We start from the raw sequence: 26,913 nt of genomic DNA, 5'->3' as shown, positions 1-26,913 counted from the left end.
TCATCTTAAATAGGAGTGCTAAAAATAAATCTATTTGATTCTGACTGTCCTATGGTTTTATTGGCTCTTGTCTTCCAGGACCATGGGCCACTAGAAACAATAGCATTGACAGTGGGGAGGCAGAGGTCGGACGGAGGGTCACGCAAGAAGTGCCACAAGGAGTATTCTGGCGAGCACAAATTCACATTGCGCAGCCACAGTTCCTGAAATTCAATATCTCTTTAGGGAAGGATGCACTTTTTGCTGTCTATATAAGAAGAGGACTTCCACCATCCCATGTACAGGTATTGTACTAAGATGCTTAATAGACCAAAAGAAGATGATGATTAAAAAGAATGGCAATTGTTTTGTAACTACTGTATCTTTTTATCTGAGGATTTGGGTTACTTCTTCTATGTTTAGCAAAGATTCTATGAATTTCCATGCCTCCATTACATTGAGGGCCATTTCTAGGACTGATAACATCCTCATGCAGTAATATCACAATCATTTCTTTCTCTATTAGCTTTTTCCCACTTGGTGTCCTTCAGATCTTCTGGAACATTGGATTAGGACAATATGGCCTAGAATTCCCAAGCTGCCTGGTAACTGGTATCCCACAATAACTTTTAGGTGCTGAGTTGGGGAAAGTTCTTAGAGATCTAACTGGAAAGTGAAAAGGAGGAGGGGAAACCAGTGATGAACCAATAGAAAGCAGCCTTTCAGAATAGCTACTTCTGGTTTAAGGGGACTTTTGTAAAATATGTGAGACATTATCTACAACCTTTGCTTTGCCATATGTATGTTTGTAATCATATTCTTACAGATACAAGTTTAAATTTGGGAGGATGTTCTAAATTTGTAGAGAAAATGACCAGACTATCACCCAATTCTATCCTATTAGCCTAGTTAAAATGCAAAGAATGAATAACATAAATTCTACCTGGGATTTGAATTCCTGCATTTGGTATTCAAATCCATAAATCATTGCTTAAGTTTACTCCTAAGTACAGTCTTGCACTGCAGGAGTCCATAGTCTTGGCTTTCCCCAAACAAAACAACCTTTCTTTTATCCTGGCTTCATTTAATAATATTCACCTATTTCAATATGCCCAGAAATTATGCACTAGCTTTCTGAGCAGCTATAAACCTTGACAACAGGATAACGCTACTTGGCAGCATCTATTGATTACTTAATGTGCTGTTAGGAACAGTCTGTTCTATCCCAGAATAAAAGCAGCATTAAATGCTTTTCTATATGTCTTGTGAGATTTATATACATAATCTGGAGTCGACATTAGGTAGTGTCCTAAATCTGAAAATGAAAATGTCATATTCCCACAATTTAAAATTTTGATTTGGCAAAGTAGTGTAAGGCTTCACTTGACAGTTCATAACTGATTAATGCTGATAAGCCAAAGCAAGTTAAAATCCTTTAAGGGAACAAGTCAATAATCAAAAAATTAGGTACATGATTAACCTGAGAATATGAAGACACAGTCCCTGTCTGAAAACCCCAATGAGTTTGAAGCTTCTACGTAACTCTTTAGCAAATATTTCAAGTGTCTAGTCAGTCAAATTGATGGAGCTGGGGGCCTGTTTAGGAACAGTTCTGTGGATAGGGAATGAAGTGTCAAAGGGATAGCAACCCTTCAGAAATGCTACCTTGAATGACATATTAAAAGCAAAAAAAAAAAAAGTTTGATAGCTCTGTGAGCTCTTGTAATAAAATTCCTAACATGCTTCAGTAAATTACTCTTAATCTTGTTGCATTTTTTATCTGTTGTACTGAAAATTAGTTGAATGTTTAGGTGCCTGAGGACTTTATCTGTATTATACATTCGTGTCCAAGCAAAGAGAAATATGTTCATCAATAAAATAGTCCAAATGAAAAGAGTAGAAAATATGATAATAATTAATACAAAAAACTATTAGTGCCTAGTCAACTTAATATCCTTAATCCGCCTTTCCTATGTAATGTTACACTCAAGGAAATGGAACTAGAATACATCTTTGCCAAAGCAAGCAACTCTTTCCATTATCCTAATTACAAGTAAAGGCTAATGATTTAACTAGTCCCCTCCAATCTACCTTGTAGCTCCAAAAATATTGGATTACACATTGTAGTCCTACTTCTCATGGAAAAAGTAGTACAACATATCTGTAAGATACAAGATTGGAGATAGATGGACTAAACTCCATTAACAGCAGAGCAAATTTATAAAGTTTAAAAAATATGTTTGTCATTAGAGAGAAGAAAGAAACAATTTTCCTATAAATTTTTGCATAATAGAAGAATGAAGATTATTGTCAAAACAAAAAACAGAATATGCTCAAAGGTTATAAATGCCTTTACTAAACAAGAATTATAACTATTCTTTAGAGACATGACATACCTTCAAAGAAAGCAACAACAACAATAAAAATATTTTCTCTGTCATTTTATTTTAAACGTTTAAAAGTTGACATGGGACTTGCAGTACCTCAAAGTAAAATATATTTCACTACATCTTCAAAAGTTTGAGATGCCTCTTAATAATATGAATTATCTTAAAATGCTATATCACGTTCCACATATTTATAAGTTAGTGTTTGACACCAATTCCACAAACACCAAAGAAATTAAATAGCAGTACAGCCTATTAAGTGTGGTATGAAGGAAACATAAACATGGAAAATGCAAACTCAATAATTTCTAGATGAATTATTCATCCCTTAATGGGAGTATACAACTTCATCTCAAGAGTGTGAAAAGTCTAGGTTTGATTGTACTTGCTTCTATTATAAGAGCAGCTGCTCATGAAGGGTTCTAGACACATGACAGTGATATAAACAGTCATAGGAGTAGTTACTGATTACTTTCTCTCTCCTCTTTCCCCTCTTATCCTATTCTCCCCACCATCAATGAAGCAAGATACATTTTAGGAACAAGTCAAAGGTGTAAAATAATGGGAAAGGGAATTTTTAATATCTCATTGGTTTTAACATATTTTTATAATCAAATAAAATCAAGTGGGAAATTTAACTAGATTCATTTATGTCCTCTGGAAAAGATGATAACTTACCTTATCTACCCCCCCCCCTTCATGAACATTACTACAAGCTAGATGAAAGGAAGTCTAATGACACAAAAACTCTTAAGGCTTAATGTAACTCAGTAACCACATTAAAGATGTTTATGTGATATTGATATACTGAAAATTTTCATCAATTTATAAAGAACTTTGAATTTGGGGTAAACTTGGAATTTTATTTGGTTGGAAAGAAAATACCACTTAAAATCTTAAAGAGTACAGAAAAAGTCCTTGAACTCATTCTTTATAATTTATGTCATTCTTTATGTTTCAACAGAAAAACGGATCAATAGGATTCTATGTGGACAAGATTTAATTGATTCTTAAACACAAAATCATTTTTATTTAATATATGTGTGCTTTGAATTTTTTTTCTTTTGTCTAATATCATTTGGTTGGGATTGTGAGAGACCTCACAATGTGATGTGCAGGTTAAGGTCTTAGCGTAGGAATAAGGAAAGCCATTGCATTCCATGCTGGTTGGTGATTTGGAAACATACATTCTATCTGCTCTAGATATGTCAGAAAAACATATACAATATCTACTTATCCACCTTGGACCAACATTATGGATTAATGGATTAATTTGTATAGACAGATGATAGACAGATGATAGATAGATAGATAGATAGATAGATAGATAGATAGATAGATAGATAGATAGATAGATAGATAGATAGATAGATAGATAGATAGATTTTTTAAAAAAACTCCTTCCAAAATAATTGAAGTGAGACTTCATTAAATCAATTTCTATCTCTAATTTCATCATCTTATAGCTTCATATATAATTTCTTTTTTTTTACAAGAAAGCTTATCTTTTTGTTTCTAGCATGTGATTTTTGACTACAGATACACTTTTATTGTAGAGTTGTAGGAAATTGGCTAAAGAGGAAATAAAGTCACCCTCCCCAAGTCAGATTTGAAAGAAACTTTCTTTTTGAATTTAAGATGTAAGAACTGATTAGCAATATATTCAAAGATCTATTCTTCATGTCAATAGAGCATACAACTTGTTTCTGATTTCAGAGATGAAGTTACAGTCTTTCACTGTGTGGTCCACATCTCTCACTTTTATCCATTTATGCCTGGCTTTAGGGGGAAAGTGACATTTTCACCAAGAACATTTTGTAAAAACAGTTCATTATAAAATGCATTTTATTAAAAGTTCAATAGAATAGAACAGAGAAATGTAAAGTAATGAGCTGGCCTGACAGCTAGTGAAGCAGAATCAGACTTTGAATTCTGTCTGTAGCTGGTTTACATTAACAATAAAGACAATAAAGACAAAGCACCTTTTTATTGAATTCACTAGCTAAAGTTTATACATCACCTCAAGGAATAAAAATCCAGCTCATCCCTACTTTTTGATGTTGTTATTCTCTTTCCCTATAATAAATAAAGCAACAGTTCAAAATATTTCCACTTAGCATTAGATACATTGTAAGAATATTTTTTTTTAATGTTCAGTATACACTGGTCCATTCAATAGTATAATATTTGAGGAAGAAATGCAAAAGAAGCACATAAGGTTGAAAGAGAACTTGTAGTTTACTTACAGGGCATCTAGTTTTCATGTAAGGTTCATATGTAGAGTCATAGGCTTTTTTAAAAAATGGAGATCATGCATTGTAACTGCCATTGAGGATTAATCATTCTGGGTTAGCCAATCCAATGATAGGAATGTTTGAGCCTAGCAATAAAGTAAAGAAGTTTATATTCTAAACTGCTTACCAAATATATAAAGGTAAAGGTTTCCCTTTCAGTCATGTCTGACTCTAGAGCATGGTGCTCATGTCCATTTTTTGGCCAAGGGTGTTGTCCAAATAATATTTCCATGGTCATGTGGCCAGCTATATGCCAAGGGCGCACAGAATGCTGTTTCCTTCCCAATGAAGTGGTACCTATTAATCTACTTGTATTTGCATGCTTTCAAACTACCAGGTGGAGAGGAACTGGGGCAAGTAATGGGAGCTAACCCTGTTGCGTGAACCTCGGATCCCGAACCTGGGCTGTCAGCTCTCCAGCTGACAAGCTCAGTGTCTTTAACTGCTGAGTCATTGCACTCCTACCCAAATATGTAACAGCATATAAATCTTGTTTTCCTTTTGTAACTTTGTCTAAGGCAAACTATGAAGAATTTCTCTACTAAGTCAAGAAGAAACATGTTCCTTTCTGAAAATACTGTGGATATTTTCTATTTGTAATCATTTTGTCGTGTTCTTTTTCATCCTTCTGTTTTTTTTTCATACCAGAAAAATTGACTACAGAAAGATAAAACTACTCTTAAACGGATGACACCCTATATTGTTTAGGGTCAATTCAGAAAGGGTTAGTAGGGTTATAGCCACTCAGAAGCAAAGCAAGTATCCAACTTGTTATAAACTCCACCTTTATCAAATATTAAGCATTAAAAAAACAAAGTTTGACAAAAAAAACTAAAAGTAAAGCCCAGTACATTTATTACCACAAATGAGTAGAGAAACAGTTAACTCTGTAAATTCATATTTATTTTGGTATATATATTTCTTAATGTATACCTCTTTCCCAATTTTTTTTCCTATGGGAATTTTTCACTAATATATTTACATTAGTTTTCTTTCTTTTTTTTTTTTTTGAGCTGAAACTTGCATGGCAAAATTCAGAAAAATACACAAATCTCAAGGATTCTGATTCACAGAACAATGTCAGATCCAGATGAAATACAATTCCTCCCAGATGAAATCCCTCAACAATTTTCTATTGAGGTACATAAAATAAAGGAGAGTACTTCTTATTGACCAATGCAAAAAAAAATGTCTGTTGAACTCTGAACCTAATAGAAAACCTCTGAATTTTGAGATTTGTCACTTATAAAATGGGATGAGATCACAACTGCAGGGCCACATACAGTTCTGTGTCCAATCTAAAGCCATTTCTCACTGTATTTCCACTATATTGTGGAGAAAAACATCCTCCACATCTCCATCTCTTTCAGTGTCTGAGATTTAATGGTTAAGCAGCCATTGTAAAATGTCTTTTTCTGTAATCTTTACTCTTAAGCTTTGGCATTCATTGTGGTACTTCACCACAGTTATATAAAAATGTCTGAGAACTAGATCATATTAATAAGGGTGATAAGATTATTTGAAAAGGAATACTAATTTTTCAAAAAGAACCATTACTCCTCTTTCATGTTGCCATTGCATTTAATGCAGATATAAGATGCATGGATTTTTATTACCAGTTCTTAATACTGAGCATGATCAATAGCCTCCATCATCTCATTTTAGTCATTCCCCGCATTCACTGGCTTGGAATCATTTGAGATTGGGAGATTGTTTATCTTCTATTTAAGCCAACCTCTTCACTATCCATGTCATCTATCCATCCAGTTGCCTACTGCCTTTTGGGAATAATAGGAAGGCAATAAAAGCTGTGGATTAGACATCTCAGCATGAAAAGGATAAAAATGCACAGGGCATTCTGTCGGCAGTTCTCTTGTTCCTGGGGTTCTGCTCACATATGAATTAAGCAGTCTTTTTCAATAAGTCAGCTCTTATGAGTTGTCTTTTTAGCAGCGGTATAGTTGAAAGTGCAGTGCAGTGAACGCTTCCTGCATCTTCTTGGACACAGTTACTGCCATGGGGTAAGACCAGGTCCCTGTAGCTTCAGCCAGTTCAGATCATTTTAGCATCTCAGCGTGCTCCTCCTTCGATCTGGCCAACTGCTGAGCCTGCCTGCTATCTAAGGGAGAAAATCAGTATCCTATGCAGAAGACCAGGAGAGTCTATTAACGCTATCCAAGCAGAGCAGCATGCTGTCAGTGAAAAATGTCAAGTTTTATTCTTACATTGTTCCATGTTGACCCTCCCTACACACAAACCTCCTAAAGAGCAATAAACTCTGAGAGGCAGGAGAGTGGGAGTCCTCCAAATATGTTATCCCAATCAAGAAATATTACAGAAGTATATGTCTGTGTCTTTAGCCCCTTCCCTTCCTCCTGACAAATATATTTAAATAACATCTGTGGTTGTATTAAAGCCTTGCTACAATGAGAAAGTTTGTGTGTTTTTTTATCAATAGCATATACTTATGAATGTATTCATTGTATGTCAAGTAGTAAACTCTATTACTCTATTGCAAAACTTAATTCACACAGAAGTAGTAGACAGGTGTGATGTGGGCATGTTCCATTTTCAATGCAGTAGGGAAAGGGCATACGATGCTATATTGAGCTATATCTACTTCCGATGAAAATGCCTTGCTACCTAGACTGGAACACATTTTTTCTGCTACCAGTTTTTTGTCACTGAATACACTGAATAAATATACAGTCATCTGCATTTAAAATTGTTTTTCGATTAATGGGATAGATAACTTGGGGAAATAATTACTGGCCAGATGGCAGAAAAACCTGTCATTTTTAAGTGTGAATGTACATATGCAAATCTTTCATTTGGACTGAATTGGCTGGAATGTTGGGAATTGTTTTTCTCCCATAAGAATCCTGCTTGATCTTCATTCTTAACACAATTGCCTATTTAAGCACATTATACTAATTGTATAAATCTGTATGGAAACCTTAGATTTAGGCTTAAAACTAAGCACTATATATTTAATAATCATGTATAGTTAAGAAATTATATGAAACTAAACATTGTAAAAATAAGGCATCTTTGCTCTTCAGAAAACAGGCTGTGCTTCGTTGATGCAGTAATCCCTGTTGTTCTTTTAGTAAGTTTCTTTTTATATGTCTTGAACATCTTTAATCAGTGACTGGGCATATAATCTGAATTTCTATAACCAGCTGTTGCATCAGATTTGTTTTAGGCAAATATGCCTACCTGCTTGCCTCCATTGGTGGAGGCATATAGTACCTTTGTTCTGTTTTGATTGAGGGAATTGGATATATCTAGTCTAATGAAGAGAAGAAATAGGGGTGACATGATAGCAGCCTTCCAATATTTGAGGGGCTACCACAAAGAAGAGGGGGTTGACCTACTTTACAAAGCACCTGAGAGCAGAACAAGAAGTAATGGATGGAAGCTTATCAAAGAGAGATCCAACCTAGAATTAAAGAGAAATTTCCTGACAGTGAGAACAATTAATCAATGGAACAGCTTCCCTCCAGAAGTTTTGGGTGCTCCATCACCGAGGTTTTAAGAAGAGATTGGACAGCCATTTGTCTGGAATGGTATAGGGTCTCTTGCTTGAGCAAGGGGTTGGACTAGAAGACCTTCAAGGTTCCTTCCAAATCTGTTATTCTGTATTCTGTACAACTAGTGTAAGACCTCTGGGCAATATGAGTAGGAGAGCGAGAGGGACCAAGTTACTGGATTTAAACCCTGTGAAGATTTAGTCCTTCAGCAATGCCACCTGCTCTAACAAAAACAACAACAACTCTTAAGCATCATATTTTTTTCACTGCAAATAAGCATTGTAATACATTTTTCATACTTTATGCAATGTAAGTATAACACGTGTATTTTTTTTCTTCTCTCCCATAGTATGATTTTATGGAACGTTTAGATGGAAAAGAGAAATGGAGTGTCGTGGAGTCTCCTCGTGAGCGTCGAAGTATCCAGACGCTGGTTCAGAATGAAGCCGTATTTGTTCAGTATTTGGACGTGGGGCTGTGGCACCTTGCTTTTTACAATGATGGCAAAGATAAAGAAGTGGTTTCTTTCAGTACTGTCATATTGGGTATGCCATGGCAGTGCACTCTTGGCTATAAAAAAATTGAATAAATTATGTGTGCTACCATTCAAACCTATCTTATTCAACCTTGGTTGGTCTTCTTTTCAAACAGGCATAATAATTTTACTAACCTCTAGCTGGACTTCAGCTCTGATAAGCTCAGGGGAATATTGCGTCATATTAAATATGTTCTGCCTTAGCCTGTAAATTCTTTAATACTGGCAATATCTAGAAGGGATATTTTATAGCATTAACCAGTTTCATTTCAATCTTTTGTAGCATTGGGCAGCTTAGTCTAGTGGTTAAGGCACCAGGCTAGAAACTGGGAGACAGTCTTTATGTCTAAAGTCCCACCTTAGACGTAAAAGCCGGCTGGGTGAATTTGGCCAATCATTTTATCTCAGCCCAACCCATCTCACAGAATTGTTGTGGGGAAAATAAGAGGAAGAAAGAACATTAGGCATTATTTAGTATTAGTATTATTTATAAAAAATAATGAAAGGCAGGATAAAAACAAATAATAAATAATAAAATACAATAATAAAATTAAATAGATATGTTGCTAGCAATTCATGGTTTTGTTTTTTGAAATACTGCATTAGTGTAAACCAGCTTGAGTTAGAATAATCAAGAGATAGGATAGTATAAGAAATGTATACCCATGTAAATCTTACATCTTGAAATATATACAATCCAGCCCTTGTCTCAGTACTTTCATATATTCAGAGAATCAGCAAATTGCTAGAAATGCAAAATTTTAAAATTGCAACATTCCCTTCTGTGGAGCTATATTAGAAAGTGTTGCCAGGAATAGAGTCACAGTTTATGAGAAAGTCCAAAGTAATAGGTATAATAGTTAGGTAGACTTCTTGATAGTGCAATGATAGTAATTGCCTGAAAAGGGAAGAAAAGTACAGTATTTTATTCAGTTCAGAGGTTCTTTGACACATATCCATTACCTTGACCATCAAGCCACATATATAGAGAACTGAAATACTGAGCAATATTAAATAAAAGAACAAATGTCAAAAGATATTATTCTTTGGCTAAACACATATAAAATACAGTACTGTTCTATATCTGTGAGAAGTAGAAAATCTTTATAATTTGATAAATTAATTAAGTTAAAAGTTTTTTCCTGCCATTATTATTTTTTATTATCAATGTAAAAACAATGATAATTATTGAATCACTCTGAGCAATAACTGTGGCATTCTTTCCCTTCTACTTCACCTTCTACACCAATGTATAAATTGTGTGCTTATAGAGACACACAGATATGGATTACTAAATATATATAACTTTCAGTATAAATATTTCATTTTTTTATTATTATTATTGTTGCTCCCTCAACAATAATGGTCTCAAGTCTATAACACCAAGCTGGCAGGAGAAAAAGGCACAAAAATTAATTTCAGTACAACAGTCACTGGAATTCTTACAGAATGGCTTCATTAGCTTTTTTGAACTAAGTGTACTTATGAGAACTTTTGTGTCCTTCGAAGTCTAATTGTGTAGTTTGTTGTCTGTTTGAAAGAAGCCTGACAATCTCTGGGGTGTGGGCCACGGTAACTCTTTTTCAGTAGAGGGCCCTGATCTGTGCAAAACAAACAGATGGTGCAAAATATTCATTTCTTTATATATATATAGTGAGAGATTTCAAAGATGCCAGTATTCCATCAGAGCTTGGTTTCCTTATAAAGAAATCACTGGACCTTTCCATTATGTCTGAGACCTACGGTTTGATGCACCAGCTATGCATAAGAGGAAGCAGTAGCACTCCAACAGATTTCTGTTCCTTTTCAGGCTTTAAGGGAGACATTTACTGTAGCTCTCTGGCTTTTCTCAGCATATTGATTTTCTTTGCCACACATATATTGGTGAAGATGCACAGACAAAATAAAGCAAAAGTATTAACAACACAGACTGATGCTGCAGTATGGTGGCTGCTTCCAGTCCAGACATTATGGAAAACATGGTTAAAAGCTGCCATTTTAGCATGTTTTGTTCATACAGAAATTATTGTCCGGCTATAATAATTACTACATGGAAAAGCCACATACAATATAAAAAGAAATCACACCATATATAGGAGACTCCCTTCTGAGTCATAATACACAATTGCAGTCGATTACTAAAACACAATGGCTCATTCTAATCATTAGTACAAGAGACCCCTCGCCGTGAATGTGCGATTTGGACTCATTATATAACAGAGGGGACCTCTCTGCCTCTACATTTCCTGAGATGGAAAATGGGGCTGCTAAATGCCTTCAAGTGCAGTAAATTCTTTTTTTTCCCCACAGAGAAGAAATAGCTACTCAACCAAAAAAAGAAAAAGAAAAATAGACAAAGTCTTTAGTAAAATTTAGAAAATGTAGTGTTCAGAAGCTTAAGATTTTCTTCTTTGTTCAGGCAATTTCTAATTATTGTGAAGTGAATTTCAGATGTTGAGATTTCATTAAATGCATGAATATCAAAAGCAATGTTAACTGGAGAAATAACTGACAAATCGGTGATGTCTGTCTTTCAGATTCTGTACAGGACTGTCCACGCAATTGTCATGGGAATGGCGAATGTGTATCTGGAATCTGTCATTGTTTTCCTGGCTACCATGGGGCAGACTGTGCAAAAGGTAGCGATTAACTTGCTTTTCAAATGCTACTTACTCTGTAGTTTATTCTAAATCATAGGAAAAAAAATTTCATAGCAATTATGTATTTTTTCAAAGAACCGACACAACCACAGTTTCCCATGGGAAGGATTTTTATAATTAATTTTAATTTTTTTATTCCGAATCTATCTGGATCCTTAGTCATTTTTTAACTTTCCAGAATAAGCACTCTAAACACTTTTTGCTGTTTATTTCAAAAATATTCTTCCAAGCCCTTAACATCGTATTTAAAACTTCTCTCTTTAAGAAGTAGGGTCACTTGGTGGATGCAATAAAAACTTGCAGCTCCAAAGGGTCTTGATATTTACAAAGCAGTAAAAAGTAACCACAAAGTTGATTAAGGAATGAACTTGGTCAGGTTTTTGGCCCATAAAAGGCTGTGTTATGACTATATCCCTCATCTCCCAGCCGCTCAACCCATAAGCCACCTGCAAAGCCTTAATTCTTGTAGTTTGCTCATAAGGAGCAGCTGTCCAGAGTGCTCATGGAGTCTCTGGAGTGATTTCTCCAGCCAGGAGAAATTCAAGATCCAGCCACTGATCTCCACTTTAAATACCATCCATTTCATCAAGGACATTGCCATGGCACTCACCAGAAATCTTTCTTTGTTGCATGTTGAGTTTGCCCTTTCTAACTCAAGCAAACACAAAGCAGAGTAAAAATGTTAGCCGTCATTTCTTCTGTCCATCATCCTCATTTAATTGAATACACTATAATAACATCCAAAGAAAGTTCTACTGTATTGCTTTCCAGGTAGTCCTCAACATACAACCATTTGTTCAGTGACCAAAATTATGTCAGTTTTGAATAAACAATTTGTGCCTGAAGGTAGGACCATTGCAGCAGCTCCATGTTCACATGATCAAAATTTAGGCACTTGGCAATCATTTGCACTTATGACTGCAGGGGTGGTGCAGCTCCCTCCCCCATCTATCTCCCCCTATCTATATCCCTTGAGCTCCCTGGACTTCATAGTTGCTGACATGTCTAGCTGATCTTCACTGTCTTTTCCCTCCTGCTACTGATGAAACAGGTCTGGCATGGTCCTCAATGAGGCAGCTGCTGGTCATAGAAGGCTTTCTTCCCAAGGTCACACGCTATGGTTTTCTTTCAAGACTTGGAGAAGAAGGTCTCACACGTTTTCTGCATGGAAGGCCAGGGCAGGAATGTTACATCAGCAGAGAAAGAAAAAAGACAGTGAAGGTCAGATTGCACAGCAGAGTGCAGGACAACAGGGGCATCACAGTGCAGGGTGGCAAGGGAAACTGTGATTGGGACCTGGGGTTTGGGTGGCTGCAGCTTTGCACTGAACTGCTGGACCTGGCTGGGCTTCATGTTGCAAAGGACTTCTTCAAAGGACTTCCCAAGAAGGCCTTTGAAGTAGTAAGCCCAGTTCTTCACAGAAATCCTTCACACTGCAAAACTTAAAAAAAAAAAACCTTTGTGCCATGCATTGGGGCTTCCTGGGAAACCCTTCATAGTGCAAAAAAGCCCACCCCTTTGCAGATGCCCTCACAAAAACCCTTTGCACCATGAAAAAGCCCCTTTTTCCTGTGCTGTTGGGGTTCCTTGGGAAGCCTTTTGCAACACAAAAATTGCCTCTGCATTGTGCTGCTGGGTCAGGGTGGGGCTGGGCTTCGTGCTGCAAAGGGCTTTCTAGGAAACCCCATCATGGCCCAGCAGCACAGTGCAAAGGAGATGCTTGTTGCATCAGAGCCCAGAGCTGAGGCAAGCTTAGCAACCGTTCTGTGCCATGCTACTGAGTCAGGCTAAGGCAGCTGAAGCTACCAGGGGTATCTATGGAAAAAACAGACAAAGACAAAAGAATCTAATTGAAGAATCACATCATTCTATTTAACCAGTGCAACTCACTTCTGAACTGTGACTTATTAAAAGCAACTGTACAGTACAGAAGCCTTATCTCCACTATGTTCTGGAAGTTTACATTTCTCCTTGTTTAATGTTGCATGATATTTTCCATACCATATGGTTCAAATTGTAGGAGAAAAAAGATTGCATATATCTTAAGATTATAACTCAATCATAACTACCATACAAAAGTAAAAAGAAATGCTTTGCTACCTTCATCCATAACAAAATGCCGGCTACCCTGTAACATTTAGATTTAAGCCAAACAAACAAACTGATAAGCATTCAGGAATAGTAGACATTCATTATATAAGTAATGATATTCTACACAAGATTTCTACTTCTCTTTTAGGTTGATACTATTGTAGTTAACTGGTTTGTCCAAATTACTTCTGTCCTGTTTGTACTGGAAGGTCTTATACCCAATGAACTACCTTCTGTCATTTAAAAAATATTCAGGGCAGCTTAAGAGCTTATTGATTGGGAATTTTTATAATGCTCAAAATGGAGGCATCCTCATATCTCTCCAGGTATTTAAAATGAATTGAATTAATCATAGGCTTAAAAGTCTCTGGTGATCTTTGTTAACTTCTTTGGGTTTAATTAAAACATCTGTGCACTTTTAATTTATCGATTCATCCAACTCATATGTCATGATTTTTAAGACACCCCAGCATGCTCTGCATCATTTTTAACCCAATTTCCACTTAACTAAAGCAATTAAATTCACCCTGGATTAATTAAAGCATCCATACTTTAGTGCTTAAGTCAGCGTGTGCTGCTTTCCCCACATGGTTTTTGAATATTAGGGATTTGACACACCTGATGAGTTTTTTGTCCTATGATTCTCTGCCTTGCCTGCTAACGTGTAGTTTGATAGCACAGGAGAGTAAACTTTTTAGATATTGTATTTCTACTCCAGTTCTCATTGGAATGATGAGATCTTTGAGCCCTTGTTCCTAAAATCAGGGATGTAAGATAATATACAGTACACCATTCTACAGAAAATTGATGGATAGCATAAAGAAATAAGTGTTATTACAAGAGATAAGAGAACTCACAGTTCAATGTTAAATATTTAGGATTTTTTTTTATAATGCCTCAATAAATATATAAGACAGACTGCTACAAAAAATTCTTGAATAATTAGAGAAGTTCTACAATGCACCAATTATCTAAAGACATTATGGGTTTCCCTCAATTAAATGTATTCAGGTGGGGGCTAAACAGTCATTCTCTGGATGCTTTATACTGAACTTTACACTGAGAAATAGAATTGTATTCAGTGACCTAAATGGTTTCATCCAGTGTTTTGATTTTCTGGTTGTTGTGTTTTTTTGTCTACTTAATTCATCTTTGTCACATGAGGTCCAGCTACAGCCATTTCAGGATTGGGTGGAGAAGCTTGGTTTGGGAAACTATACTAATGACCCAGTTGGATTGTCAGGATGTGCTTTCTGTATGACTATTCTTAAGATTCTGAAAGATTCTGAAAGATTCAATTTTGCCAAATGTGCTTGTCATTTATGTTGATTAAAGTATATTGTATTCATTTGGATGTCCTACTTGCCCCCATATAAACCTCAACAATATTAGCAACCAATTATTTGAAATAGGTCTGTATCTTATTTTAAGAAGTTCATGGAGGTTTAATTCCACACACCCTTATAGACAGCCAATTTGGTGTTGTGGTTAAGATATCAGGCTAGAAACTGGGAGTGTGAATTCTAGTCCTACCTTAGATTACCTTGATCCAATTAGTCTTTGTCAGCGCTAGCACGGGTGTCACTCACCATGTCGTGTTGCGACATATCCTGACTTTTTTTTTGCATTGCTGGAGCTGGGATGGGCGCAGCCTCTGTATGATGCAACCGGCCCATGGGCCTGCAGTTTTACACCCCTGGCACTAGGAAGTAGGCAATAGCAAATCATTTCTGAAATCTTTCCAAGAAAACTGCAGGGACTTGCCCAGGCAGTTATCAGGAGTCAAGGCTGACTAATCGGAATCAAAAACAAAAATAACCCTTCTTATGGGAAATAGTTTATAAGGTAAAGGACCGTTTCTTTAAAAAATCTCAATGAAGGATTATTGTCTTTTTCCAAGTAAAGCTGGCATTAGTTTTACAATACCAGGTCAACTTTCTCTATTTGCCTAAAAACTTTAATTAAAGTAAGTCTATTAGCTATGTTGTTCTCTAGTGGCAATTATGACACTATTGTTTATTGCCTTGTTATTTGTCATACTATTTGGCTTTATTTGGCTGATTATTCATGTATTGTACATATCCTGGTATCTGTAAGAATAAAGGGCAAATTAGACAGGCAGTCCTCTTCAAAAGAACTTGAAGGATTGAAAAATCATCATCCTTCAAGGAATTTGTCTTTGTAAGGCCTAAGCAAAGAAAGGATATACTCTATTTTAAGCTCTGTTACGCTGCAAACTGTGATTAGATGTCCAAATCTTAAGAAAAAGCAATATCAAAGTAGGAAAAATAGAGATTAGGAAACACTATCTAATATTTCTTTCCTTAGGGAAAACATATCCAATATCATACGAGCAGCCGTTTAATTCCTATTAAAGGAATGATCTAGTCTGACTTATTGGAGATGCAGAATTAATTATCCTCTTGAAGAAGGATTCTCAGAGGGTCAGCTTGTAGAGTACTGACAATAGATTTATTGCATGTCAGTCTATACTGTCCTTCCCAGCGGTCTGTAGAATAATGAACTTTTTCCTTCATAGTCTTTTAGTTCCAAGACAGGCACATGAGAATTTGCATCCCAGGAATAAGTAGAATCCATCTTCCCATCGCATACACACATTTAGACTTTTATGTGCAGAAGTAAGAATTAATAGATATTTATTTATCCTGCTTGATCTTTGCCTAGTTGGACAGGACTAGTTGGCTGTTCTTACAGTACATCTTGCAATCCTCATCATGGCAGCAACTGCTAACCAAATAGGTTCCTATCAGGAAATGTAATAGTGGTGCTGTTCTGATGCCATCATTTTTTGAATCAGAAGAGGGTTTGGTTTTTTTAAAAGAAGACTAATAACATGATAATATAATTGGTTGACTATTTTAAAAAAAGACAGTTTGTGTCTGAATGGTAAGTGTCAGAAAAGGCATTATTTTGGAAGTTTGTTTTGTTTTGGAAGTTATAAGCATAAACCAGAAAAACTTCTTAATGCTTTCCATTCTGTCCAGGCATTTTTTTTCATTCCATACATATATTTAGGCAAGCATAGAAATATGTCACATAGAATAACTTGGTATTATTATTATTATTAAGTATTCGAATTATAGGCTTTCTTCTTAAATAATTTAGAGCTGAGATTTTTTTGGTGGTCTCCCATCCAAATACCTAGCTAGTTTAGTTTTTGGAGATCAACCAAGGATATACTTTATGATAATTATATTATAGAACACAGTTTGGTGTAGTGATTAAGGCACCAGAATCTGTGAGTTCTAGTCTCGTCTTAGGTACAAAATCAGCTAGGTTACTTTGGGCCAGTCACACTCTCTTAGCTCTAGGAAATAAGCAAGGCAAACCTCTTCTGAAATCTTGCCTGAAAAATGCAGGGAATTGTCCAGGCATCAACATTGATCTGAAGACACAAAAATACTTAATAATATACTGTATTATAAGCAGGTTCAACCATATTTGAATGGAAAATGTACTGCATGGTATAATAGTTGTGAACTGTCTAACATTCCAGCTAGTTCCACTAAAAAAAAAAAACATCATTTCAACAGCCATAATCAATGAAGACCCATATGCCTGGGCAAAGTTGGGTTTTTAAGAACTTGATATGAGTTTATTTTTAAATCATGGAAACTATATCAAAGTTTCTCTGAAAAAAATGTGAGGTTGTGAAAAGAAAGTCTGTAAATGAAGCTTTGCTTGTTTTATTCTAATTTGTCAAGGTGTGACTCACTACTATAGCATCTAATAACATTATTTTGCCTTAGAATTTACTCCATCTTAAGAAACTATTCATGTTGGTATTATTAATACTTAAAATAATATTTATACTTAATGTTGTGACATTAAAATTACTTAGAAAAAAATATCTGCAAGGATAATGCTGTGATTTTCAATAGCCCCAATCATATATTGTTTTATATAGTGATTTGTTAATGTAATTGATTTCAAAAATGATCAATTATGGCAACTGTGAAAATGGTTGCATTTATTGAAATAATGCTGGCAATATAAAAGTTTGATTCAAACCCTACAATGGAGATTCTCTTTTTATCAAGATGAAGATGCTTCAGCAAAAATCTTTTGCATCTCTAGATACCTAAAGCCTAAATTACCTAAAATGGTAACTCAGAACAGCATGTATTGCCTTTTTTTAATTCAAACACTTTTTAAAGTCTGTTTCTTGCTAGTAAAGTCAGCATACCCTTACACAAGTTCATTATTGACATGCTGTTTTGTTTCCTTTTTTCCATTCAATTATCCAGCTGCGTGTCCAGTTCTGTGCAGTGGCAATGGACAATACACCAAAGGAGCCTGTTTGTGCTACAGTGGCTGGAAAGGGCCAGAGTGTGACATACCCATCAGCCAGTGTATTGATCCGTCATGCGGAGGCCATGGTTCTTGCATTGAAGGGAACTGTGTTTGCTCTGTAGGATACAAAGGCGAAAACTGTGAGGAAGGTAAATGCTGCTATACAAACTACATTTGTTCACCTTGTATTGAGTAAAGAGGGCGAGAGGACAAAAGGAAAAATTCCATAATGCTCTGATACACAACTACTGTAATAGTCCTGGAGCAGAAGTTCAGGATTTCAGCATCTTCTGTGTTACTGGTTGGTGTGATTTGTATTTATGCTTCTTTCTTTCCATGTACTTAAGGATCTTAATAATTTCAGCCATTGCAAAATAACACACCACAGGTAAACCTGAGTGATTCTTTTGTTATGGGGTCTGGATCTATCTTTTCTTTTCTTTGGGGGTATGGATTTTATTGACTGAGCATTTTTAAAGTGCAAAATGCAGAACAAAACAAATAAAAAAGATGGTATACAAAATGGCATAATTGGAAACCTATAAAAGCAAACACTTCAGTCATAATTAATTCAGAAAAAGAGGACCCAGATTTGAAAGACTACAGGTATCCATGTCACTTAGAGACCCCATGTAGAGTAAATTATTCTTGTTACATGCAATCACATTGAATTAAAGGAAAGTAAGTGGTATACAGAAAGGAAGGCAATTTAATGAATTCTTAAAAAGCACTTTGTATTGAACATTTAAGTAGCTAAAGTTTTCTGCAAAAGGTGTGAGGGAGTGCCAGGAATAGGAAAGCGAAAAGTTTTAACTAAATTGAAATGACCAAATATGGCCAGGAATTGGATTTTGCTTACAATTAATTTTTGTCCCCTGTGATGCTTAAAATGGAAAGTTCTCCAGAACAAGGCAATTGCTAGAAGCCAAAAATAGATCATACCAGACAAACTTAGTGGATAAGAGAAATGCTGTAAGCATAGCTTAGTTAGACTTGGTAAGATAGGTCAATGTGGAATAGACAATACCACCACCAAATGGATTTGTAACTGGCTGACCAACATCACTCAGTAGGTAGCCCAAAATGAAACTTGGAGGAAACCATGCAGTGGGCTGCTCCAAGGTTCTGACTTAGGCCCAGTACTCTTCAACATCTTCATAAATGATTTAGATGAATGGATAGAAAGGGAAGTCATCAAATTTGCAGACAACACCAAGCTGGCCAGAATAGCTAACACTTTAGAAGATAGATTTGAAATTCAGAAGGATCTTGATAGACTTCAGCACTGGGCCCTATCCAACAAAATGCAATTCAGTAGTGAGAAAAGTAGGGTCCTACACATGGGCAACAAATAACCAAATGCAGAGGTATAGAATAGGTTGTACCCGGCTCAGCAGTACTAACTATGAGAGGGATCTAAGTGTCCTTATAGATTATCACTAAAGTAGGAGTCAGAGGTGTGCTGCAGCAACCCTATTATTCTATATCCTATGTTCTATGGTTGACTTCAGCAAAATGTCCTATCCTTAAAGCAAGCAAGGTGTCTGTCTCTATTTAAACCAGTGGTTCTCAACCTTTTTAATGCCGCGACCCCAACTGGTCGTAAGTCGAGGACTAAACCGGTCGTAAGTCGAGGACTAAACCGGTCGTAAGTCAAGGACTACCCAACCGGTCGTAAGTCAAGGATGTTCCCTGCCCGGGAGCGCCGCACATGCGTGGTTCCGCCCCCTCGCCGGCCGAGGCATAGCTGGCAAGTGGCNCCCCATGAAATGATCGATCGACCCCAAATGGGGTCCCGACCCACAGGTTGAGAACCACTGATTTAAACAGTATTATTGGTATCCAGCATCCAATGTATATCTGATGATATCTCAAACAGGAATGAAGGAAAGGAAGTTTACTGTTTTCCTGTTCAGGTTAATCTCTCATAATTATTTTCAGTGTCACTTCCAATATTCATTCATTCATTCATTCATTGGATTGCATCATATCTTACCTTTTCTCACAGAGTTCAAGGGAATTACATGAGACTTACCCTTTTGAAGAAGGTTGGACTGAAATATAATGTTAGATTGAAAGCTACCTTGAATATGAAATTCTAGGGGAAGACTTAAACCAGAATTTTCCCAAACCTCCTCCAGTATTTTATCTACTTGACCTATTTATTTATTTTTCAAATTTATATGGCCATCCGCATCACAATAGGACTCTGGGCAGCATAAGCAATTAAACAAAAATATAAATATATAAAACAATGAATTTTAAAAATACAAAATCATTTCTAAAAAAGCCAGACATATTTACTATGCATAAGGTAGTGTAAATGTCTTATTATCAGTGATGTTTTAAACCTTGATTTAATAAGTAAATAATTGTGTGCTTTAAGTGTGTGTGTGTGTGTGTGTGCGCACACACACACACACACACACACACACATATATATATATATATATATCCGCAGAGCTTATGTTAATAAGTTAAACTTCATATCTGTCACTGAATGGTCAAATTGTCCACAGAAATAGCAATGATATCATTTATGTTATATTTATGTAATCTGTATTTATAGAAAGCTTTCAACATCCAGCTCACAGACCCTATCAGATCCACTAAGTCAGCTTATTCAGTTTGTGGGTGGCTGAGCAATTCTTTATATTCCTCTTGCCAATATCAAGAGTTAGAGCAGGCATTGCAGCTGCACCAAGAATATGCCTGAATCAGCCAGTCTGTACCTTTCTCCTTTCTCTGTTTCTCTGGAGAAATTTTTGCAAATGTATGTTAAATATAATCCGTTTCAGTATCCTCTTCAAAATAACAGTATTTTATGAGAGTCTCAATAAGTGCATTTAGTTCAGGAAAACCTAGTCAAATATTTATGACTGAAAGAGCCCTTAATTCCAGTGCTTTATTCATTCTATTTAAGAAATAATTATAAAATTAATGCAAATCTTTCTTTGGAAAATTTCTGAAGTAGATATTTAAAACAAATTCTCTGCATAGCTATTTGGACTTTATAGCCTACAAAACCTATACCCTAGGATAACATTCTTTAATCAGCAATTTCATGATCCTGGTGTTTCCCTTCTCCCATAAATCTGTGCACAGAAGAACATCATGTGCATGTATGTATTTGAGTGTGTGGTAAAAATATATAAATACACATTGGACCTGATACCATCCTGGTCAAATTATCTGGGGAAACTAATTTGTCCTCATAGGAAAAATACAGTATAGAATCATCACATTTATGATTATCTTATAGAATAGAATAGAATAGAATAGAATAGAATAGAATAGAATAGAATAGAATAGAATAGAATAGAATAGAATAGAAGCTGGAAGGGACCTTGGAGGTCTTCTAGTCCAGCTCCCTGCTCAAGCAAGAGAACCTATATCATTTCAGACAAGTGACTGTCTAGTCACTTCTTAAAAACCTCCAGTGATGGAGCGCCCACGATTTCTGAAGACAAGCTGTTCCACTGGTTAATTGTCCTCACAGTTAGGAAGTTTCTCCTTAATTCCAGGTTGCTTCACTCTTTGCTCATTTTCCAACCATTGTTTCTTGTCCTCTGGTGTTCTGGAGAATAATTTGACCCCCTCTTCTTTGTCGCAGCCCCTCAAATACTGGAATAATTTAATTTGGCTTTTAACTTACCTTTACAAGCCTATTTCATCCTGTTTTTAACCTCAAACTAGTTTTCATCTCCAAGTTCTTTCGTCAAGAAAAGAAATACTATAAACTGTAATAGGTTTATTATCTTTGTAGGTAGTGCAATTCCTTTATAGATTCCAGAAGAAAAAAACTTGACATAAGTGAAATGCTATTCTTATTAAAGGCTCTCTGTGACTGCTAAACTCTGACCTCTATATATTAGTGTGTTTAGAAAGAATGAACAAATGGTTTAATCAGGAGCAAGAAAGAATAAGGAATTTGAAAGATCAATGGATTTTAGAAAACATGTATAAATGAAATATATATATATATGGTTCAGAAAAATCACAAGAAAAAATCCCATGCATCGTTTAATAAACCAGAATTCCATAATATTGGCACTGTCTCTTCAAAATAACTTTCATTTTGTTGATATTGTGCAAAATTCTTTAGGAGATACTAGGTTAGTTGCATATAAAATAAATTCTTAGGCAATTATTTAATAGTTTAAAACATTTATTCCATGTAGCAATAGCAACAACCAAATAAACATATCTGATTTTTTATTAAAAGGTAAAAAAAATCTCTATTGATTTGTGCTTTGAAAAGAATGGACTGAGGTTGATTCATATGCTACTTTCTAGCTATGAAATGGAATTGGATACTGTAGGTCAGCACTTTTTTCCCCGTTAGCTGTTTATTTCAGATATTCATCATAGTCATATTGTTCAAACAATTTACCTGAAATGGCCATGGCACTGAAATCGATATATGTGATACACAAATTTTGCTGCGTACACTGTTGCTCTATTAAAATTGCACACACAAAAAATTGAAATAGCTAACTTGTCAGCCTTCATTTAGTGCAATTTGGGGTAGAAAGTGAGTAAAATTAACAAATTAGATTAGGTTAATAGTATTTTTGTTGTCACTTTTATAGCTGTGCCATTTTTCAAAGGTATTTAACTTTATAAATACAATTTTTAGCCCTAGGGAATTTTGCATAATACAGTATTGGAAAAATGCCTTGACCTTTTTTGTCCTTGTGTGATTGAATATATGTATTCTACCTTTAAGATAGTTTTTCTTAGGGTGGAACAGTGAGAATGTCATATCTATGGAAACTCTGTTACTAGGTTTCAGCTAATAATCTAAGCCAGTGATGGCGAACCTATGGCATGGGTGACAGAGGCGGCTCTCAGAGCCCTCTCTGTGGGCATGCGCACCATCGCCCCAGCCCTGCCTCCCCCCACGATCTCCTCCTCACCAGCAGCCCCCCCGGAGGAGAGTCACCCTTGAGCATGGCCCGCACGGAGCAGTGCAGCCAAGGACATGGCAGCCAGGCAGCAGGGACATGACTCCGCCCTTGCACCCTGTGGCGCGCAGTTGATGCTACAGGGCACAGGTGGAAGGCGTGACTGCCATAGCACTGCTGGGCCGCCTGGGTGATCTGCGGCAGGCCGTAGAGGCGGTGGATGGCCCTGCGGATGGGGCGGAGATGGGCAGAGTGGGCAGGGGCAGGGGGCAGAGCAGGGGTGGGCGGGGGTGGTGGGGAGGGCCCGGTTTTGGGGCACTCAGTCTCTAAAAGGTTCGCCATCACTGATCTGGGCCCTAAAGATCCCATGTATTCTGAATCTCGTATTGTTGATTTTTCTATATATGCTAAATCATTTTAAGAGCATAGACTTCAAGCAGAAATAAATTCTTAAGCAAGTTGTTTTCTCATTCTGTGAAACATCATTGTGTGATTGGCCATTCATATGCTTATTAATACAAATAAATTATCTTTGCATGGATAGGCTTTTCTCATAATATCAAAGTATTCCCCAAAATATGTATTTTTTAAAAGATACACTAGGCTTAATCTCATCTGGGTTATCTCTGTGTAGACAATACTTTATCTATGCTAGCTACTGACTAATAGGAAGCACTATGGGATCAGTTTCGTTGTTAGAGTACATTTTCAGCATAAGTATGCTGCATACTAGATGTTCTATATTGAACCCCTTAACAGCAATTGACAAGCTTAAACTTGTTGATTATATACTGAATTTAATTTTATAGATATCTTGGTCTGAGAGTTCCTAGCTTGCAGGAAGGGTCATCTTAGGAAATTTTTCTACATGCTCTCATACTTTTCAATCAAGATAAAAATAAATCATGTAATGCCCCCTACTGGTCAGTATCTAATATAACACCCCTTCCCAATTTAAGAGCAAAAGCTCTTGAGAACTCTGGATGAGGCCCAGACTAATGAAAATCCGAAAACACTCTAGTCTAGTATAAGAGGTTTTGAAACCTTAAATTGTGTTTGCTTAATAATGTTGTCCCAACTCAATACTGGTTCTGTTGCCCAGTGTGCCCTTTGCCCAAATTTAACACACCATGGAAGAGATTGTAAAATACGCTTTATTCTACCAAAGAAAGGACACAGCAAAAATGTTTCAGCGTATGCATAGGTTAATCACAATTTTTTGTAACTGTCATTTCAGTAGTACCATAGCCTAACTCCCAATAATATACTTCCCTTTTTAACAATCTACTTCTCGTTTGACCAACACATTTTAACTATAGTATGTGCAAAATCTTTCTTGTTTGTGCATTATGCCTTATCCATAATATACGGTACATCAAGGTACAATTTAGCATACCTTGCCCTATGCCTGAACTTTAATTGAACTGTAATTGGACTTTTTATGTAGGATTTGGGCCTTCTCTACCAATAAGATTAACATACAAAGATTTAAATAGCAATTGAGGGCACACAAAGAAAAATAAAGGAATTAAGTGTGTGGCAGTGCCAAAAGAGTCAATGCAATCCTGGGCTATATCAACAAAAGTCCAGATCACGGAAAGTGATAGTTTTATTCTGTGCTGCATTAGTTAGACAGCACCTGGAATACTTGTCCAATTTCATCATCAGATCTTTATTAAAGTCAAAGATTAGCATAATTGTCAAATTCTGCTGGCTGCTGAGGAATTAGAAAGAGCACAAAGAACAACAAAAATGCAGAGGGGCTAAATCTTATGAAGAATTGATAAAGTAACTGGGTAAGTTTAGAGTAAAGAAAAGAAATTTTAAGGGAAATGTGACATATGTCTTTCATTATTTGAACAGTTGTCACAAGAGAGGGGTGTGGATTTATTGTCTGTTGTGCATCATGGTAAGAAAATAATCAGTGGCCAGAAACATTCAGAGAGAGATCCAAACTAGAAATAAAAATTTCCTTACTGGGATTGCTATTAAGCAGTGGAACAGTTCCTATAATCATGGGAGTTCTATCATTGGAGGTTTTCAAGCAGGCATTAGGCAGCCATTTGCTAGGTAAAGGGTTGAACTAGAAGATCTGCAAGGCTCTTCCAGCTCTGATTTTATAATTCTAAGGTGTATTTTATTTAATTAAACTATTACATATTTTTCTCTTCAACTTATGTATATGCATTTTCTGATTTTTCTTTAATAAACCTGCAATCTCTTGCATTGGGTGGAGTCGGGGCTATTGAATGGAGCTGAGTGTTTACTGGCTGGATGCCCTTCCTGATGCCTACATGGAGCTCACAGCTCACATATTTTTCAGAGAGAAAAATATCTACTGCTACCTAGAATTGAACTTAAAGCCTCCTGATTCTGAGGCAAGAGTTGCACCTTGGAACACCACACTGTTCACGTTTTCTGATCTATAATCAAGAAATATCCAAATATTATTATTGTAATGTTGACCATTGTTGGAATATCGTTGTTTCTTTGGCAACCTCCTGGATTGTAGATACTTTCTCTACTTCATTACTCTTCAGTTATTGTTTATTGAGGGATAACTGTTAATAAGGCTATTCATTAGCAAACTCCTTCTGAATTACCCAACCCCACAAGTGTATTTTATTTTGGACTATACAATATATATTACTATTCAACTTTCCTATCAATATGCCATTGGCTCAGTTGTAACATAAATCAGTAAAAGAAGGAATAATCAAATGGCCAAGTCAAGAGCTTAATATGTTATAGTTAACAGGAGCTTAGCTCCAGTTAATGAGCTCTTACCTTTTAATAAAAGTTCTTAAATACCTTATGGATTTTTTTTAAAAAAAACCTAATAGTTTAATATTACCACATTGTCCCAGTAAAATCCTTTTCCTGTAACTTTAAACTGTAAAAAGTTGCAACATAGGGCAACATTTTTTGAACCTAGGTTCCTNNNACCCCCAGGGGGAGAGCCTTCTCTGTGGCAGCTCCTGCCCTCTGGAATGACCTACCCCCCGACCTACGTACAACTACGGACCTGCGCCTCTTCCGCCGAGCCTTGAAAACCCATCTATTCCATGCGGCCGGCCTGGCGTAGTTTTGATTGGGCTTTGCTAGGGGTTTTATATGGGGTATTTTAGAGCAGGCTTTTTATTAAATATTTATTGTGATTTTTATTATTGCCTGTTCACCGCCCTGAGTCCCGTAAGGGAGATAAGGCGGTATATAAATTTAAATAATAAATAAATAAATAAATGAAGGAAGGAGGGAGGGAAGGAAGGAAGGAAGGAAGGAAGGAAGGAAGGAAGGAAGGAAGGAAGGAAGGAAGGAAGGAAGGAATTCTGGTAGGCTTTTAGCTTCCCACGTTTATCCACTTGCATAGAACATGCTTTCCGGCTGTTAGGTAGATAGAAGCTGAGGTGAGGGAGGGAGTTCACCCCAACATGCAGTGCTAGAATTTGAAGTGCTAGAGCAGAGACCATCTCCAGTGTTACTAAGCCACTGAGCTATCACACTCCTTTCTGTTTAGATAAAGAAATATATCTGAAACAATAATTCAACAGGACACAGATTGTGTAAAAAAGTATTTAGGAAACTCCATTCTTAGAATAGTTTATAATCAGTTTTGCACTGTTGGACCATACTTAAGAAAGGCAGATTTATTTCTTTGACTAGGTGACTTCGTGCTTGTGGCTGTTTGTCCATCTTATCTTACGTGGTGGTAGGATAAATTTGAATATGCCATCTTGAGCTTTGAAAAGGAAGAGATATAAAGCTAATTAAATAAATAAGTAAATATCTTGCTTAAGATCATGGCTGGTTAATAACTGTGCCATCTGGAATTGTGTCTGATGTGATCGCCTGGGAACAATCAATTATTAAATTGATTAATGGAAGAAAAAAAATACGTTTCTGCATGCTTTGAAAAGTATTTGGAAGTATCCTAGAAGCGCAGTACCTCTCTACTATACATTAAATTAATCCAACTGCTACCTATGTTGGAAGTTAAAAATTGTATTACTGTTGTGAGTGAACTCCTTAAAGCAATCACAACTCTTTTTCAGTTGTGCAAAGAAGTGTGAAGAAAAGCAGCTAGACAGGTGCTGTTCTCATGTAAAGCCTAGCAAAAAGCAGTACAATGTTTAATGGTGTTTTTGTTTGAAGTCCAGGTAGGTAATGTTCAACAAACCAATAAAGCAAGATATTGTTGTTGTTTTTTTAAAAA

At 36.1% G+C, this 26,913-nt stretch overlaps 1 protein-coding gene across 1 annotated transcript in view; it reads left to right on the top strand.

The window, feature by feature from the left end:
- Window positions 1–26,913, top strand: part of TENM2 (teneurin transmembrane protein 2) — a gene marked incomplete at its 5' end in the record, with an annotated part of 346,728 nt that overhangs the window by 174,497 nt on the left and 145,318 nt on the right. Inside the window, 4 exons of the mRNA XM_015819334.1 lie at window positions 79–284; window positions 8,543–8,738; window positions 11,266–11,367; window positions 17,748–17,942. Coding sequence (XP_015674820.1) covers window positions 79–284; window positions 8,543–8,738; window positions 11,266–11,367; window positions 17,748–17,942 — 699 coding nt within the window. The remainder of the gene's footprint in view (window positions 1–78; window positions 285–8,542; window positions 8,739–11,265; window positions 11,368–17,747; window positions 17,943–26,913) is intronic.

Source organism: Protobothrops mucrosquamatus, unplaced genomic scaffold (assembly GCF_001527695.2).
Source record: "Protobothrops mucrosquamatus isolate PMUCROS unplaced genomic scaffold, P.Mucros_1.0 scaffold898, whole genome shotgun sequence".
In the NCBI taxonomy this organism is placed as follows: Eukaryota; Metazoa; Chordata; class Lepidosauria; order Squamata; family Viperidae; genus Protobothrops; species Protobothrops mucrosquamatus.
Note: the sequence above shows the minus strand (reverse complement) of the source record. Positions and strands in the feature narration are given on the sequence as shown.